Consider the following 19645-nt stretch of genomic DNA (forward strand, 5'->3'; position numbering starts at 1 on the left):
AATAGAGGGCTATGGGTAAGCCTAGGTGATTCTAAGGTAGGGACATATTCGACACAGCTTTGTGGGCCGAGGGGCTTGTATTGTACTGTAGGTTTTCTGAATTTCTATATCGTGTGCAGAGAATTCTTAGTACGGGCGAGTCAGATAGAAAGCGAAGGAAGATTCACAAGGGAGGATTCGCGCCGCGCGCTTCTTCCAGTCATAAAGATGGCGGCGGCCAAACTCTCACGCCGACTGAGGGCAGAGGGCAGCTGGGGTGAGGTTGACGTCCGCCCGGTTACACTTCCGGGCCGGCTACGGGGGTGGTGTCGAAACCGACAGCGGGTCGGAATGCTGCAGGTTGGGAGGACGGGGGTAATCGTGGCCGGAGTCTTTGGGGCTGCATTCATCGGTTACTGCATATATTTTGACAGGAAAAGAAGAAGAGCCCCTGATTTCAGAGTAAAATTGCGCGAAAGTAAGTGTTGCTCCGCCCACTGTTACCAGCGACAACTTGGTATTACCATTTAATGGTGGCGGCCGGGACGTGTGGGAGAAGCCCCGGCGGCATTTCTCAAACTTGTTCTGGTTTCGGCGAAGTAGCAAGATTCTGGGAGAGTAGTGTCAGAGATAAATGCTGGAAATCCGATATCTGCTGGAAGCAGTAAGTAGGTCAGGGAGAATCCTGGTAAACAGTTAATGCTTCAGGTGGAAGGGAACAGGCTGTTTCCAGCATTTTCCATTATATTTATAGCAGCGTACAACTATTTTATAAAGTAAATTATGTACCCGATTCAGGATTGAAATAAGCGCGTTTTGCATCAGCATCTACTTTTTATCGTAAATTTTGGCTAATTCTAAAACATACTGTCAGAATTTATTCAATGTAGAATAATTGGATCGGTAGGAAATAGAGGTTATTGCATGAGGATTCACAGGTCAAGGACTGATGCAGCTTGATTAGCTTTGGAAGTTTATACAAGTGTACCGAAATACAAGAAAATATATGAACTGCAAGCTTCTGTTCAATTATCCATAGAACTTGGAGGAGTTGTAGGTGATGCAGCACAGCTAAAGAAAAGTCCCCGGAGGTGCATATTCAGGAGACCTACCAGGATTGTTGTGTGTTTAATATTTGAGAAATATTGTAAATATTTTGATTATGTATTCTGTTGTTTACATCATGCGCTGCGGTGAAAGTGCGTAAATGGCATAGGTCATCACGCCGCCACGTCATATGCGCACACCTTGCTTAAAGTACTAAATTGAGCTAAACTAAGACTCATGTCTTTTAGCTCCCTTGTTTTCCTTTCAGTTAGTTTTATGTTTTGGAGTTTAAAAACGTAACAGTGGCGATGGGGCATTTTTAAAACAAACCCGAGACGACAACCTACTTGCTGAAACCCAGCGAGAAACAGTTGAATTTTTAAAAAATCCGCGATTCCATTTCTAAATGGACATTAAACACCACCTCACCAGCTTTCTGCACCACTTTTTAAATATTTAATATACATATATACACTTTTCCCTATACTTATCATGTGTTGTACTGCTGCCGCAACGTTAACACATTTCACGACGTATACCGGTGGTGTAAACTTGACTCTGAAAAAGCGCAGTACTTTTTTTTCCTCATCGGAGCAGCACGTTTCTTTCACAAAAGTAAGGAGATCGATTTTTAAAAAAAGACAGAAAGCGGGTTAATAAACAGTGAGTACCGGGTGATTTTTTTTTAAGAGTAGAAATGGCTGGCTACCTTGGAAAGACTGATGTATTTCATCACACAAGAGATAAAATTAATGATGCACTGATAGATCGTTTAGTTTGTTGAATCTTACAAGAAAACATTCAAAAACGGTTCCTAACTGAAGCACAACAAAAGAGCAGTTGAAATTGCTGCATTAATAGAAACAGCAGACAGCAATTGAGTTGCAGTTGGGAATAAAAGTGACTGCACTGGGAAGAGAAAAAGATAAAAAGTCAAAATTCAGTTTTTAAGAAGAGCTGTTGATAAAATCTGATGAGAGTGACATAGGACCGAGTAGCCTTCAGATTTCAATGTGAAAACTAATAATAGCCTATATTAATAAATGTGGCTTACACCAAAAGTAAATGGCAAGTTAATTAAAATGGAATTGGACACTGGCTGAGCTGTTTGTCATTCCACAGTGTGAGTTTGAATTGAAGTTTGCAGATATCCAACTAAGAACTGGTACTGGAGCAAAGCTAACTCCTGTGGGAATGGCATTTGGAGCAGTGAGATCTAACAACCGACAAGCCACATTGTGCTTGTATGCGTTTAGAAACGGGAGGGCCAGCAGTGTGGGGACGTGATTACCAACCACAACTTGATTGGAGCTCTGCTCATTAGTTGCATCCCTTGCAAGAGAGTCAGCTGAATGCAAACTAAGATAGGTACTGGGTGATGTCACAATTGTCTCCGTGCTGCACATCATGAACAGAAGGCAAATGGGTGTTGGTGCCAACCTCTGTGCTTCTGGTTGGAAAGCAAATGGGATCAAGAAAGGAACATGTTGCTCAGAAATCATGAAAGTGACAAAAGCAATGGTCCAACTACAACTGCTTTTGTAGGCAACGTATCTGAGAAAGCTTCTGATAATAATCATGCAGTTACTTGCAAAATGCAGTTTGGTTTTAAGCTGGAAGAGAGTTTAGGAGCTTCAGGAAAGTTGCAAACATTGTTTTTTTTTGTGAGTATAAAGAGCCAGAATCTACACTGCGTGCATTAAGGCAAGAATTTCAAGTGTGAGACAAAAAGCAAACCATGAAGAGAGATCAGATTGTGAAGGGAGCAGTAGAAGGATCAATAGGAGAATACTCCAGTGAATTAAATGCACCTTCCCAAGATCAAGATGCAGAAAATAGAAAAAAAGAGGATGCCTTAAGTGCTATGGAAATGGAAGAAAATAAACGAGACAATTTCTTGAAATTAGCAAATGCAGAGGTATTGACAAGAAAGTAGAAGGAAAAGGAAGACAAGAAATAGAAAAGGAGAGATAGAGAATGAGTGAGAGAGAAGGAATGTGAAACAGAAGTAGTGCAGGATAAGGAGAAAAGTTGTGACTGGGAGAGAAGCGAGGATCAATGTAGATCCAGAGAATAAAGCTAAGGAAAGGTGAAGAAAGGTGTTCAGATCTGTCAGAACCACTTCTGGCAGTCTCAGAGTCAACTCCTACAAACACCATGGAGGAGGCCCCAGAGCCTGAGATTGTATATGTATTATATAGTATATTGTATATGTAAGTTGTGATGCATTCTACATTGAGGTGGAGGTAATAGCTGAGAAAGGGGAAGAGTTGTGTATTTAATATTAAAGTAATATTTGAGCAACACTAATATATTGTTTGATTAAGCATTCTTCGTTTACATATTATCGGTTAAATGTAAGTACGTGAATGCAATGCGTCATGCTGCAATGTCATATGCGTGCGCCTTGCTTAAAGTAAAAACTGAACCAAGACTTGCACCCCTCGGCTCCCTTGTTTTCCTTTCAATTAGTTTTATATTTTGGAGTTACAAAACATAACAAGGATGACTAGCTTTTATTTTATTTCAGTGGGGTGTGTTATGTGGGATTGGAGTAGGTGTGGGAAACTTTAGACAGAATGAGAGGGTGTGTAGTTCATGAAGTGCTGCATTATTTTGCATTATTCACACTGATCCTGAGGTATAGTACTGTGCAAATGTGTTGGGCACATGGATATAGCTAGGGAGCCTAAGAGTTTTGCACAGTATTATAATTTTATGTATGAATTCTATGACTACTACTGCTGCAGCAAAAAAAACTTAATTTTATGACATTTGTGAGTGATGATTGAGAATGGGAGAGGAGCACCATTGTTGGGAAAGGAGGAAGGGAGAGGGAGCAGAGGGTACCAGAGACATTCTAGAACGATCAATAAATCAATTATTTGGAATCAAGTGACTGTCTGATGTCTCACAGCTGGGTGCGTCTGCACCTATACCACCCCATTGCCCTGGCACTCCTCTGCCACCTGTCTCACCTCCCTCCTGCGGTGCTCCACCCTGGCTATTCCCAACATGCTTTGCTTCTGCCAGGTTCACAAACTCTCTCCTCTCCACATTGGAAAGTACAGTACTGTGCAAAAGTCCATGGCATCTCAGCTATATGTACCTGCTTAAGACTTTTGCACAGTACTCTGTAGATTAGAGAATCTTAGTGCCATGCAAATCCTTTTTCATTTTGAACATTCATAGTCTACCCATTCACAGGATTCAGTGGGAACTGAAGTTTTTTTTTAACATGCTTGGAGAACATCCTTGAATCTTTTCCACTGTCCACATCTTAATCTTGCATAACAGCTTGGAATAGAAAGTCAGGTGTCAGCTATGTTATTAATGCGCCCCAAAAGAGCCTGTTGAGCACAATTCAAAACTCAGAAGGCAATTCAATATATATTCTGTGGGTTTTGAAAATTCTCTGACAATGAATGTTATGAGGCTATTTGTATTGAAGGCTCCTGATTGCTTCTATGCATCCATAACAAATTTCCTTAACCTTGTACACTCAATGGTCACTTTGTTAGGTACATCTGTAAACCTCATTAATGCAAATATTTAATCAGCCAAAGATGTGGCAGTAACTTAGTGCATGAAAGCATGTAGACATAATCAAGAGGATTAGTTGTTGTTCAGACCAAACATCAGAACAGGGAAGAAATATGATCTAAGTGACTTTGACTGTGAATTGGTGCCAGATAGAGTGGTTTGAGTATCTCAGAAACTGCTGATCTGCTGGGATTTAAAAGCACAACAGTTTCCAAAGTTTGCAGAGAGTTGGGGCAAAAGAAATCCAGTGGACGTAAACAGCTTGTAATAAGAGGTCAGAGGACGAGTTCAATCTAACAGGATGTTAGAGTAACTCAAATAACCATGCGTTACAACAGTGGTATGCAGGAGGGTATCTCTAAACGCACAACACATCGAACCTTGAAGTGGATGGCTATAGCTGCTGAAGGCCATGAACATGTCTCCTGTACATAACATAGTGGCCTTAACATAGGACATTTCCCCAAGGATCTTCCTTGTAGTCTAATTGGACAGGAAACACTAAGCTAAAGGAGGAGATAATTATTAAAAGAAGCCTGCATTACACACCAGAATCTACAGTTGAGAAAGCTGGATGGATGACCACTTCATCAAGTGCGAAGGGAATCGAGGATGCATAACGGCTGCGGTGATGGAAAACGCAGTCCTTAGATTATATAAATATAAGAGGCTTCAGTGACAGTGAAGTCATGAAATCATGAAATGTTATGGAAATGGGAGGAAGAATTTTGAAATTGAAGTGGAAGTCAGGTGAATAAATAGATGGTAGTTGGCATGAGTTAACATATAGCAGAGGATGGGTGTTCCAGTTTAACAAAGATGGCTTCGTTAACCCCTCTTTCAAACCAAACCACCTGTTTTCCCTGACCAATGTGTGCACATTGTTATCATCAAAGGAGTCTCCCTTGTTCTTTAGGATCCCACAACCAAACATAAACAGTGCAATATTGTATATGCTATCCAGTGCAATGAGAACTGTACAGATTGTATATTGGTGAGACAAAACAACCACTTCACAAATGGATGGCCCAACACCTCGGTTCAAGACTCGGCTGTATATCTACACCTAAAGGGCACCTCCATTCATGCAAAGATAAGACTAATGACCCTGTCATTACCTCTACAATTCTCAGCAACCCTCATGTGATTGCTATACCTTTAAACAACTCAGAGTTTATAAGCTGGAAAACTACTCACCATGGATCAGAACTGAAGAAGCCTCCTGGATGAGTGGCAAAATGTTTAGAATTCTAGAGAACACAGCAAGTCCAGTTGCCTTGATTTACTACTGCTTGATACATTGGAGCATTCAGGTTTTGAGGTAACGTATGTGGATGAGATTTTCAGTATTTAAGCTATGACAGTAGTGGACATGCGTGACTATGATGATGTAATAGCTTACCAACAGAATATAAAAAGATTAGCTTTTATAAATATTAACTTTATTTGTCACGTGTCCATCAAAACATAGAGTAAAATGTATTGTTTGCATCAGCGACCACCAACAGTCCAAGGATGTACTGGGGGCAGCCCACAAGTGTAGCCATGCTTCCAGTACCAACATAGCATGTCCACAACTTAGTAACCCAATCTGTTTGTCGTTGGAATGTGGGAGGAAACTGGAGCACCCACAAGAAATCCATGTATTCACAGGGAGAGCCTTGTACAGACAGTGGTGGGAATTGAACCCCAATTGCTGGCACTGTAAAACATTGCGCTAACTGTACAAAACAAGAGCAAGCCTGATGGCCCATGGTGGTCTGTGCTGACCATGATGCCTGTACTAAGGGACTAATCATATCTCTATGTAGCCTATATTTCAACATTCATTGCCTGTCCTTGTGCCTCAAACATTGCTATTATATATGTTTGTATCACTTCCCTGGCAGTGGATCCAGGCACCTATCACACTCTGAATAAAACAAAATCCTTATAAATTTCTTTTAAGCTATTTCCCCATTCATATTTTAGTTCTGCCCTCTGATACGTGATATTTCCAGCTTGAAGAAAAGACTGACCATTTGCCCTTTCTCTGCCCCTCATAATTTTAGATACTTATTATTGGTCACCCCTCAGCTTCCACTTCTCCAAAGCAAACAATCCAGGTTTGTCCATCCTCTCCTTATAGCTAATGCTCTAATCCAGACAACATCCTGGTGAGCCTCTTCTGCCTTCTACATTCACATTCTTCTTTGTATGTGACAAACATTACTGTGGCCTAACCAAAGTTTTATACGGCCGCCATTTGACTTTCCAACTTTTATACTCGACAGCCTGACTGATGAAGACAAATATGCTGTGTACCTATTTATCACCCAATCTACTTCTGTTGCCTTTTTTGGGTAGCTTTGAGACTGCTAACTGTAGACTTCAGTTTAAAAGGTGCAGTGAAAACTAAGACAATTTCTTCAGTGAATTTGAGCACGAGTCCCTCAAACACCTTGATTAATTTTTTCACTGTGTTCACTTATAATATTCCTTTCCTGCTCCATTTAATTTTATTTTGAAAGCTATTTCCTATTCTCATGCTGTGTTATTTGTATGGAATAAGGGCAGAAACCTCTTGTAGGTACCACACTTTTGTAGTCAACGCAACCCCTAAATAACTATAAATGTCCCCTATAATGCCCCAAAAGTTAACAAACAACAATAAGCACATTATAACATTTATATAGCAAAAGTTATTTCCTTGTTGGATAACAAAGTGCCATTTAGTGTAGTGGTACTTACAAGCAGTGATCTGCTGTGATTTCAGAAAGTAAACTCTTAAACAGTGCAGAGCAGGGAGCCTCTCGTCATGACTGGTTAAAAATCTGATCAGTAAGTATATAAATTTATATGATCAAAAAAAATTAACATGGACCCTGGAGTCAATCTGATTTGTACATGAACCTGTGTATATGTTGATTAAAACATTTTAATGAGCATTGGTAGAGTCGTGCAAGTTGAATGGGAGACAACTGAGAATGGAAAGGGGTTTAAAAACTCATTTGTGATTGCTTGAGCTGGCTAATTCCTCTGTCAAAAGCTGGTTCCATGGAGGTCTAGTCCAATACGATGAGCAGAGAATTTTAATTACAACAATTCCTTCTAAACTTAGATTAGATTATGAGGACACGCAGTCCCCTTTTATTGTCATTTAGTAATGCATGCATTAAGAAATGATAGTGTTTCTCCAGAATGATATCACAGAAACACAAGACAAACCAACTGAAAAACTGACAAAAACCACATAATTATAACATATAGTTACAACAATGCAAAGCAATGCCGTAATTTGATGAAGAACAGACCATGGGCACGATAAAAAGTCTCAAATTCTCTCAAAAGTCTCATCATCTCACGCAGATGGTAGAAGGAAGAAAAAAAACTCTTCCTGCCTTGAGCTTCCAGCGCCACAAACTTGCCGATGCAGCACCCTGGAAGCACCCGACCACAGCCAATTCGAGTCCATCCGAAAACTCCGAGCATCCGACTGGCCCTCCAATGCCGAGCACCATCTCTGCTGAGCGCTTCGACCCCAGCCCCGGCAATAGGCAAAGTCGAGGATTTGGGGCCTTCCCCTCCAGAGATTCTGTATTGCACAGTGGCAGTGGCAGCGAAGCGGGCATTTCAGAAGTTCCTCCAGGTGTTCCTCCGTGCTTCTCACGGCTGTCTCCATCAAATCAGGATAGTGCACGGTCCCTAGTTAACACATACGATATCACTCGGAAAGACCGCACGCGCTGCGTTGCGCCATCTTCTCCTCCCTCCATTATTCAGACTCTGTTTATTCAGACAACAATGGTAGCTTGCCTATTTTTCCAGTGTTTATTTTCTTGTTCCCAACCTACTGCTCATAGTTGCTTAGCAGTTATTAATAAGTATGCAATACTAGCTGACAGGAACAGTACAACACTGAATTTGCAGGCAACATTAGCAAACAAAAAAGGAAACTAATTGGGCAGCTTAGTAAAACCCTATTAAGCCCATTTTGATAATAGGTATTTCGAAATATTTTGTATACTAAAATAAATCAGCTGTTGTGAAATTTTCTTGAATAGTACAGTTTCTTTAAGCAGATTGTAGTTTCTGCTATTTTGAAGTAATTCCTTAATTGACCATGAGGGAACTAAAACTAAAAGTAGAATTTCAGTTGACAGGATATAGGTTTTATGAATTTATCTGTTTTGTTTCTTGTAATGGAAACATTAGTTACTTCTAATTTTATATATATTCTAGTGCAACTTTAACACAGTTATGCAACATTCTTTGTGATTAAAGTTGCAGCTTAATATTTTGGAACTAAATTACATGTCAGAACAAAATAAATTAGTAATCACAAATTCGGGGTTCTGAAAGTGGCAAAATCTAAAGATATACTGGAAGTATTTGTTATTTGACATTTAAGGTCTAATTATGGTTGCTAATTGAATACTTGTTTAATATATGCGCTTTCAGCTCTGATAAATTGAAGTAAAACTTTACAGTCGGTATCTGCCATAATAACAACTGTGTAAGGACAAATATTTAATTAATGCACCACAATGAAACATTTTGCTTCTCGCTAAGTATCTGCTCAGTTTTAAAGCTCATCTGATTCACTGCTAAGGCAGAGTATTTTTTTTTAATTATTGCCAAACAGTAAAAATACTTGAATATTCAACTTGTAAATAATGTTGCTTTATCTGTTACAATTATTCCTTGGCCAAAGCTTTGGGATGACTTTAAAATAAACCAGATTATTTAAAATTTACTACATGGTTAAAGATTTGAACTTTTTTTGTCAACTCAGATATGCATAAAAAATAACGAAGCTGTAAATGACCATTGTGTAATTGTGACTATTTATAATGGTGAACAATTTTTGAGCTTCATATAACTTGTAATCCTGTGAGTTAGTATGTACGGTTCCTCATAAATGTATTCAGCCCGCATTACTTTGTTCACGTAAATGTGTAGTACACCCAGGGATTTTGATCAATTTAACTGAGAATTTTTATTTGTGAATCACATGCTCATTTTTTTTCACAGTAGAACCTCTCTGAAAAACAGGGAAAATTGTAAAACATGCAAAACACTTCATTAAAAAAAACCCTTAATTGTCAGCAGTTCAAAATTACTCATCCCTCATTCCTCGGCCCTTCTTTGAACCACCTCTCACAGCTATTACAGTCAGTGGTTTTTGGATAAGTCTGGTACAGTGTAATGGAGCAAGATTTGTCCATTCCTTCTTGCAAATTTGCTCATGCTGTGCCAGGTTAGTTGGAGAGCAGCTGTGGACAGCAATCTTGAAGTTTTGCCAGAGATGGTTGATTGGATTAAGGTCAGGACTTTGCCTGGGCCACTCAAAGACATCAATTTTCTTCTTTTGGAGCCACTACATGGTTGTTCTGGCAGTGGGCTTTGGGTCGTTATCCTACTGAAAGATGCCCTTCTTCCCCAGTTGAAGTGTTCTGGCATAAGTGGCGGGGGCTGTGAACAGGAGTGAAGAGACTCAGGATAGGAGGGATGGTAAAAAGCAAAGGGAGCATGCAGTCAGACTGTCAGGAAGGGCAGGCAGATGATAGGACAAAATTGCATCCTGCAGGGTGAAAATCAGTGCTTTAGGGATGCAGAATCAAAAAGGGTAGCAAGCACAGTACTCAGTGGATGATCTTGTTGCACTATTGCAGATTGTCAGGTATGATGTTGTGGCCATCACGGAACATGGCTGAAGGATGGTTGTCGTCAGGAGCTGAATGTTCAAGGTTACATGTTGTATCGGATGGATTGGAAGATGGGCAGAGAGGGTGGTGTGGCTCTGCTGGTAAAGAATGGCATCAAATCAGTAGAAAGATGTGACATAGGATCAGCAGATGGTAAATCCTTGTGGGTTGAGTTAGTAAACTGCAAGGGTAAAAGGACCCTGATAGCAGTTACAGACAGACTTCCCAACGGTAGCTGGGACATGGACCACAGATTACAACTGAAAATAGAAAAGGCGTATCAAAAGGGCAATGTTATGATTGTCATGGGAGATTTCAACATGCAGGTCAATTGGGAAAAGTTGGTAATGAATCTCAAGAAAATGAGTTTGTTGAATGCCGATGAGATGGCTTTTTGGAGCAGTTTATTGTTGAGCCTACTAGGGGATCAGCTACACTGGATTGGGTGTTATGTAATGAACCAGAGGTGATTAGGGAGCTTAAGGTAAAAGAACCCATAGGAGACGGTGATCTCAATATGACTGAATTCAACTTGAAATTTGATATGGAGAAGGTCTGACGTAGCAGTAGAGGAGTAAATGAGTAAATGAAAAAGGAGATGGCTAAAGTAAATTGGGAGGAGATGCTGGCGGGGTGACAGCAGAGCAGCAATGGCATGAGTTTCTGGGAAAAATGATGAAGGTGCAGGACATGTGTATTCCAAAAATGAAGAAATACTCAAATGGCAAAATAGTACAACCATGGCTGATAAGGGAAATTCAAAGCTAATGTAAAAGCAAAAGAGAGAGCATACAACAAAGCAAAAATTAGCTGGAAGATAAGAGGATTGCGAAGCTTTTAAAAATCTACAGAAAGCTATCAGGACTTTGAGACTTTTTTTTACTGTGCCCATGGTCTGCTCTTTATCAAATTACGGTATTGCTTTGCACTGTTGTAACTATATGTTATAATTATGTGGTTTTGTCAGTTTTAGTCTTGGTTTGTTCTGTGTTTCTTGTGATATCATTCTGGATGAACATTGTATCATTTTTTAATGCATGCATTTCTAAATGACAATAAACAAGGGTTGAGTGTCCTCATAATCTTAAAAAAAAAGCAACTAAAAGAATCATTAGGGAAAAAGAAATATGAAAGCAAGCCAGCAAACAATATCAAAGTGGATAGAAAAAGATTTTTCAAGTATGTAAAAAGAGATGAGTGGATATAGGACCACTAGGAAATGAGGCCAGTGAAATAATAATGAGGGACGAGGAGATAGCAGATGAACTAAATGAGTATTTTGCACCAGTTTTCACTGTGGAAGACCCTAACAGCGTGCCAGATGTTGAAGGGTGTGAGGAAAGAGAAGTGAGTGCAGTTACTATAACAAGAGAGAAGCTGAGACTTAAGAGTACACTCTCTCCTCGTTATATGCGAGGGATACGTTCCTCGAAGTTGACGCCTAATGTGAAATCGCTTAATGTGAATAATTATTTAAATAGAGAAAATAGGGATGTGTTCCAGAGAGCTTCCTAAATATGTTTTATCTGTAATTTATTCACATTTTTATACCAATACAACACAAAAGCAGTACTACAAGACAACATTTATATTATATTTAATCAATTTAAGGTAATATTCAATGTAATAAATCATAGAAAGTTAACATCCTCTGGTGTACAGTATTCACCAACAGTGGCAGGTGTGTTCACTCCCGGAGATGAGTGGTGGTTGTGGTGTCAGGCAGCTTTACACAGATAAGGTGGATGGTTGTGGTTGTCAGGATAATATCAAGCACAGCAAGGGGTGAAGGGAGACTCAGAACTCTTTGAACTGCTGGCAGAAGGTGTTGCCAATTTGCATAAAATGATGAGGGTTGTTTGCTTGGCAGCATTTTGTTTTAAATTTGCTTGTAGGGAAGAAGGGTTGACGGCAGGGAACGACTGAAATGCTGACTCCGTTCTAAACTTGGGTCCATGTCCATTGCCATTTGTGCCAAGTGTTCCGACTTTCACCATTCCCTTACCGTTGGTAAACTCCCGGGATTTTCAAAGTCGTCTGTTGCTTGCAGCATCTGAGAGATAGTTTGCCGTAAAAAAAAATACGTACGCCTTGAATGTGGATCACAATGGTCACATGGTCGAATGGTTGAATCAGCAATGTTGCGTTAGGCGGCAGGAAATGCACTGTTATGTTAGGATGAATGCTGTCCAAATGTTTAGGATAGGCTAGCGCATTGTCAAGCAACAGAACTTTAAAGGCAAGATCCTGTTCTGGGCAGTAGCGTCCCAGAGCTGTGTTACCTTCAGCTGATGCCGCGCTGTTTATAATTTCCAACTTTTTTTTCAAGTGTTAAAGCAGTTCTCTGCTGCTCGGCTGACAGCCCAAGACATGACATCGGACGCTTAGGAGGCATAGTTAAGTATTTCAAGCGCAAAATCACTGCACCGTAGGTAAAACCAACAGAAGTTTGAGATTGCGCATCCACACCTTGCTAAAACCAATGCGAGAGTGACAGAGAGAGATTGTGAGGCACGCGCACCTGACTTGTTTGGTGGGAAGCGGTGCTTCTCGTCCCAACAGTGAGACTGTGAGGTGTGCACGTGACTCGTATTGGCGGGAAGGCAGTGCTCCTCACATAACTGTGAATCTGCATATAACGAGGATAGGGTGTACATAAGTCATCCGGACCAGATGAACTGCTCCCTAGGATTCTGAAAGAGCTGAAAGAGGTAGCGTGAGAGATTGTGGAGGCATTAGTAAAGATCTTTCAGAAGTCAATGCACTCTGGCATGGTGCCAGAGAATTGGAAAATTGCAAATGTCACTCCACTCTTTTAAGAAAGGAGGAAGACAGCAGACATGAAATTATAAACGAGTTAGTGGTTGGGAGGATGTTGGAGTTAATTGTTAAATGTTAATTGTTAAAGAATTAAGTTATGGAGTACTTGGTGCCACAGGACAGGATGGGACAAAGTCAGCATGGTTTCCTGAAGAGAAACTCTTGCCTGACAAACCTGTAGGAATACTTTCAGAAGGCCTTTGACAAGGTGCCACACGTGAGGCTGCTTACCAAGTTAGAACCTATGGTATTACAGGAAAGTTACTGGCATAGTTAGAACATTGGCTGATTGGTAGGAGACAGTGAGTGGGAATAAAAAGATCCTTTTCTGGTTGGCTGCCAGTGACGAGTAGTGTTCTGCAGGGATCAGTGTTGGGATTGCTTTTATTTGTGCTGTATATCAATGATTTAGATAATGGAATATATTATTTTGTTGCCAAGTTTGCAGATGACATAAAGATTGGTGGAGGGGCAGGTAGTGTTGAGGAAACAGGTAGGCTGCAGAAGGACTTGGACAGATTAGGAGAATTGGCAAGAGTGGCAGCTGAAATACAGTGTTGGAAAATGCATGGTCATGCACTTTGGTAGTAGAAATAAATGTGCAAATGATTTTCTAAGCAGGGAGAAAATCCAAAAAATTTGAGATGCGAAGAGATTTGGCACTCCTTGTGCAGAACACCCTAAAGCAGTGGTCACCAACCACCGGGCTGCAAAGCGTGTGCTACCGGGCCACGAGGAAACAATATGATTTGACGATATGAAACAATATAAGTCCACTGCACCTTTCCTCATTCCCTGTCACGCACTGTTGAGCTTGAAATAACCTACCAAATCATACCAAATAACACAAAACCTAAAATAACACTAACATATAGTAAAAGCAGGAATATGATAAGATAAATACACAGCCTATATAAAGTAGAAATAATGTATGTTCAGTGTAGTTTCACTTAACAGAATTGGGAAGATTAAGCCAAAATGGATTTGTAGAAAAAAAATCGACACGTACACACATGCACACACTGGTGCCCGCGCAAGGCTTCATGGTCATGGTAGTCTTTTTTTTGGGGGTAAACACAAGTGTCCCGTATTTGAATGCTACTTTTGTCCCTTATTTGGGAGTGAGAAAGTTGGCAACCCTACTTCCTACTTGAACAACCGCCCCCCTCCGTCGGCCGCTCTGCAAGAGCAGTGTCAATATTAAACTGGTCTGCGGTGCAAAGAAGGTTGGGGACCCCTGCCCTAAAGGTTAACTTGCAGGTGGAGTTGGTGGTGAGGAAGGCAAATGCAATATTCACATTCATTTCAAGAGGTCTAGAATACAAGAGCAGGGATGTGATGCTGAGGCTCTATAAGGCACTTGTGAGGCCTTACCTTGAGTATTGTGAACAGTTTTGGGCCCCTCATCTTAGAAAAGATGTGCTGGTATTGGAGAAGGTTCAGAGGAAGTTCACAAGGATGATTCCAGGAATGAAAGGGTTATCATAAGAGGAATGTTTGATGGCTCTGGGTCTGTACTTGCCGGAATTTAGATGAGTGGGGAATCTCATAGAACCTTTTGAATTTTGAAAGGTGTAGACAGAGTGGATGTGGAAAGGATGTTTCCCATGGTGGGGGAGTCTAGGACAAGAGGGCACAGCCTCAGGATAGAGGAGTATCCCTTTAAAGCAGAGATGCAGAGAGATTTCTTTTGCCAGAGGGTGGTGAATTTGTGTAATGTGTTACCACAGGCAGCTGTGGAGGCCAGGTCATTGGGTATATTTAAGGCAGAGCTTGATAGGTTTTTAAATTGGACATAGCATCAAAGATAATGGAGAGAAGGCCAGGATGTAGGGCTGAGGAGGGGAAAAAAGGATCAGCCATGATTGAATGGTAGAGCAGACTGGATAGGCCAAGTGGACTAATTCTGCTCCTATGTCTTATGGGCTAAATGAACAGGTTTTTTTAATCCAGGATCTCTCAAAATTTTAGCAGCATTCATATTCTCATCAATTCTGACCATATTTTTACTCCCTTCTTGCTGAAAAACATCCCCATTGCATGATGCTACCTCTACTGTACTTTACACTATTGATGGTGTTATCTGGCTGATGCCCAGTATTAGATTTAATGCTGAGGCCAAAAAGTTCCACTTTAGTCTCATCCAATCACAAAACCTTCCACATCTTTACAGTATCTTGGTAATGCTTTGCAAAGTCTTTACAGGTAAGGATTCTTTTTGTGCAAGGTCTTAGTGATGGCAGAGCAATGAACTTCATCTCTAGTTGCAGCCACTGACTTCTGCAGGTCACATAGAGTGACTGTTGGCGTCACAGTAGCCTCTCTTACAAGTGCCATTCTTCTCCACTGACTAAGTTTAGAGAGGCGGCCTGACTGTGGTTTCATAGTTTTTCTATCTTTCACAATGGACTGCAGTGAGCTCCAAGGTATGTCCAGTACCTTTCAGATGGTCTTATTCACTTCCCCAGATTTGTGCATCTTTATGATCATTTCCCTGACTTGTCTTGAATACTCTTTTGTCTTAAGTTTGGTTTGGTCTGTTGGAAATCTACCATACTATTGGATCTTGCAGAGAGATGGGGTAATTATTCTTATTAATTCATTGAAAACAGGTGATCCTCCAATTTTCTACATCTACGAATTGGGTGAGTTGGTAAGGTAATATAGAGCAATGCACCTGAGGAAAGTTAATGTAGTAATTACAAAGGGGATGAATAGTTTTTCAGCCCCCAGTTTTTTTAAAATTTTAGTATATTGTTGACAGGTTTTGGATTAACATGATGCACAATGTTTTGTAGATTAGCCCAAACAAAATCCTACTTCAATATATTTTAAATGTAGAAAATGAGACCGTAAAATATGCAAATATTTGTGGGGGCTGAATACTTTTTCCAAAGCACTGCAAGTCCCTTTACATTGACTTTATTTGTGCTTACAAATTCTAAAGTCATGTTTCATATTACATTGTTTACATTTGTTTTTAAATAACTTACTTCAGGAAGAAGAAAACAGAAACAACAGGATAAAGCAAATGATTGTATTGGCAAGGTAATTCATCCTTGTATATTGGCAAGCAGTATAATGCATAAATTCACGAGAATTGTGTATGTATCATATCCGGTTCTGATGCATCACCTGATCACACTTAAGAATAGACAGTGCTGCTTACAGTAGTTTTATTTGGGATATCCAAAGGGTAGGGGCAGGAGGTACTTAAATTACATTGAGGGTATGCTTTGGCTGAAGTGTGGAGGGACAATACTTGAACTGCATTTAACACTCAATACGTGAATGATGATAATGAAGTAGTGTTTCTAAACAGGTTGTTTGATAGCCAGTTCTGAAAGAGTAGGAATTTCTTCATCCTATTAACAAGACCAGAACTATTGTATTCAGTCCTTGTTGAACTTCATTTCACTGTTTGAAAGTGAATTATATTTCTCAACTTTGGTGTCAAAGGTGAACCTCGATGTGCTTCAAAAAAATGCTTCCATGCTCTCACTAACAGCAGTGACTTCCTTTTCCTTAATATCTTCATTTGAGCTTTTTTTTAAACCCTTGGACATGAGTGTTTTAAACTATCTTTATCTTTTCATATTTCAAATTAAAACTCACTTTCCTTTATTTGCATCCGATCCTATCCATATTGCTTCTGAGCTTGCAACATTTTGTTTTTAAAATTCTCAATCTTGTTTACAGTTCCTTTGAGGACCTTCTCTCCTTTTGTCAATTCTATGACTTTGAAATAAATGTCTTCTTCCAAATTTGGCTTCTTAATCACCCCTGATTAATTACTGCATGGTTGCTGACTGTGCATTCAACTGCTTAAAATGTCATGCTCTGGAATAAACCCTCCTAAAAATCTTTACTTTTTTCTACTCCTACTTAAAACAGCTTTTGGGACGTCTGCTTATCTTCCCCAGTCTTTCCTCTGATGTTAGAATAATTTGCATATTCATACAATAATTTGTATATTAATACAGATTTTCATTGTAGCTTAAATTAATGATTGGTTAAAATTTATTACTTATGTGTATAAAATGAAACTTTATATAACTATAATGCACTCTTCACATTTAAGGTGAATATCAGTAGGCATGTATGTTTCTCAATGTCACGTTGTAATTTCAGTTACCTGACTTAAAAAATGTTGAAGCAGTACAGAAGTTTTTTCTTGAAGAGGTCCAGTTGGGAGAAGAATTGTTGGCAAGAGGTAAACCTGGATTGTTATTGTTCATCATCTACTTCAAAAGCCAGAGCAAATTTTGTTCAGATACTGTTTGATTGCCTAAGTGTTGCCCCAATAACACTATCAAAACCATCCAAGATCAAGCAGGCCACTTGTCTGACACCTCAACCATCAAGTCCAACTCCCTTTCATAATCCATGTGCCATGTCTAATGTGTATCATCTGTATTTGCTTATGTGAAAACAGAAAATGCTGGAAACACAGTAGACCAGGCAATATCTGTGGGAGGAGGAAGAGAACTAGAGGTAACATTTCAGGTCAAAGACCCTTTATCAGATGTTAACTGTAGTTCTCTTGCCACAGACGCTGCATGATCTGTGTATTTCTAGCATTTTCTAATTTATCAGATTCAATATCTGCAGTTTTATTGGTTTCTAATGTATTTACTTCAGGTCTTTCACTTTTAAGACCCTGGTTTCATATTGAACTAATCTAAAAAAGTAAACTACAAAGGCATGGAATCTGAATTGATTGTAAAGTGACATTTAAAAACATGCCAGTTGACAAATTGATAAATGTATTGTTTACAAGTCAACGTCCAAGGTAAAGTAAAAATTAAATAAGTGAACTGGTCTATTAGTGGCCATCAGGAGAAGTTTAAAATGGTATTAATTGTAGCAGGAGGTTTATGATATCATTAGGGGAGGACATAGACTTTGAAAAAGGGTGAAGTAGAATCTGACAGTTGTCTCCTGAAAAACAGAGATGGCCTTTAAGTTTCCGTAAATCACTATAAAAGGATATGATTGATAAAATGTAATGTGAGCCCCTTAAAGATTGAGATAGGAGAAGTTGGTGCCACAAAGATGGTGGATGTACTAGTTGTCATATTCCAAATTTTCATAGATTTTTATCATAAAAATTAGTGAATGTAACTCCAGTACTGAAAAGAGGAAGAGAGAAAGCAGGGAAGCAGGTTAACCTGGCTTCAATAGTAGAGAAGTTGCTGAAATCTATTGTGAAGAATATATTTTAAAGAAGTGACAAAGTAGAGCTCTTGGGGGGGAAAAAGGTTTTAAAAGACACACTTAATATTAGATTTCAACATTTTTCCTATTAGTGAAAGAGGCTAATAGCTGCTAGATGCAGTACCCCTTGTCTACCTGTCTTATTTATCATTTTGACAAAGTGGAAAGGAGACTTCCCTGTTCATCTGTGCAGGTATATTCAATTTGAATCAAGGAGCAGGTGGAGATTTCGTTCCTGTAGTTGTTGAGATTGGATTAGACAGAATGTACTGCAACTCTGATATGGTTGACTATTTAATTTTTTAAAAAAAAGGTTGGTTACTGTAGGTGGAGTTGCTTGGAATTCAAACTAGTCTCTTTAAAAATAGTTTTATGGAAATCAATATTATTGTGCTAAAAGCTTAGTCGTCCTACATATTATTGGAATGACCTAATTTTTAAAAAACCATAGAACGTGAAATTGACAGAAAGGGCACGTTATTTCCCTTCTCTATTTAATAATTTGACTGGGATTACATCATTGATCATCTTGCAGGACCATGGTTTTAATCAATGCACCACTCTTCACTGATTTTTCAGGTGACTATGAGAAAGGAGTTGATCATTTAAGTAATGCCGTGTCAGTATGTGGGCAACCACAGCAACTATTGCACGTTCTCCAGCAAACGCTACCACATCAAGTGTTCCAGATGCTTATCCAAAGATTGCCAGTTGTTAGACAGGTTTGATGGGATCCCTTTCTTTCTCCATACCTATTCAATTATTTTCTTCAATATCTAGCATTTACTGATTGTGATTTACTGTTTTCTATTTCTTTAAACATCTCATGATTTCAAAAATGAGTCAACATAATTTAAATCTTGATTCTATTTACCAAAGAAATTATTCTGAATCAGGTTGACTATTTTGAATTAAATGGTTATTTTTGAAAGCAATAAGTATGTGTCCTATTGATGTCAAGTAGTGTAAAGTGCAAATTGTATTTAAACAACTTTTTTCAAAAAGAATACAATGTGTAATTTATGATATTTTTAATAATTTCTCTTTCCCTCCTCACAGCGTTTTCTTGCAGGAATGAATGCACAGAATTTGGTAGATGATGATGTTGAATAAAATATTTACACTTTCTTCGGCTCCAACAAAGTTTATTCCATCATTGTGAACTCCTAACTTCAGTGATTTAATGTTGAATTAAGTTTACAAACTAAGTCAAAACTGTACCATTAACTTTCAAAATAAAACAGAAACCTTGGTCCATCAGTATATTGTATTCCTGTTTCCATCTACTTTCACTTGATTATAACACTCATTTCACTTGGAACCAGCATTGTGTACATTAAAAATGTGGTCAT

General features: G+C 39.2%; 1 protein-coding gene across 1 annotated transcript; it reads left to right on the top strand.

Moving 5' to 3' along the window:
* The first annotated feature begins 192 nt into the window (after positions 1-192).
* Positions 193-19554, top strand: LOC134347266 (mitochondrial import receptor subunit TOM20 homolog). The gene is made up of 5 exons (XM_063049646.1): positions 193-457; positions 16075-16124; positions 17208-17289; positions 18873-19015; positions 19353-19554. The coding sequence occupies exons 1-5, from the start codon at positions 208-210 to the stop codon at positions 19404-19406; spliced, it is 579 nt and encodes a 192-aa protein (XP_062905716.1). The 5' UTR covers positions 193-207; the 3' UTR covers positions 19407-19554.
* Positions 19555-19645: the final 91 nt, after the last annotated feature.

The sequence above is a fragment of the Mobula hypostoma genome, chromosome 1 (genome assembly GCF_963921235.1).
Source record: "Mobula hypostoma chromosome 1, sMobHyp1.1, whole genome shotgun sequence".
Lineage (NCBI taxonomy): Eukaryota > Metazoa > Chordata > Chondrichthyes > Myliobatiformes > Myliobatidae > Mobula > Mobula hypostoma.

Bases quoted from the DNA above. Each gene is read 5' to 3' on its own strand.
- LOC134347266 (XM_063049646.1), top strand. From the start codon at position 208: ATGGCGGCGGCCAAACTCTCACGCCGACTGAGGGCAGAGGGCAGCTGG. The intron at 16,125-17,207 runs GTAATTCATCCT...TTGTAATTTCAG, and splicing joins CAAATGATTGTATTGGCAAG to TTACCTGACTTAAAAAATGT. The intron at 17,290-18,872 runs GTAAACCTGGAT...CTGATTTTTCAG, and splicing joins AGAAGAATTGTTGGCAAGAG to GTGACTATGAGAAAGGAGTT.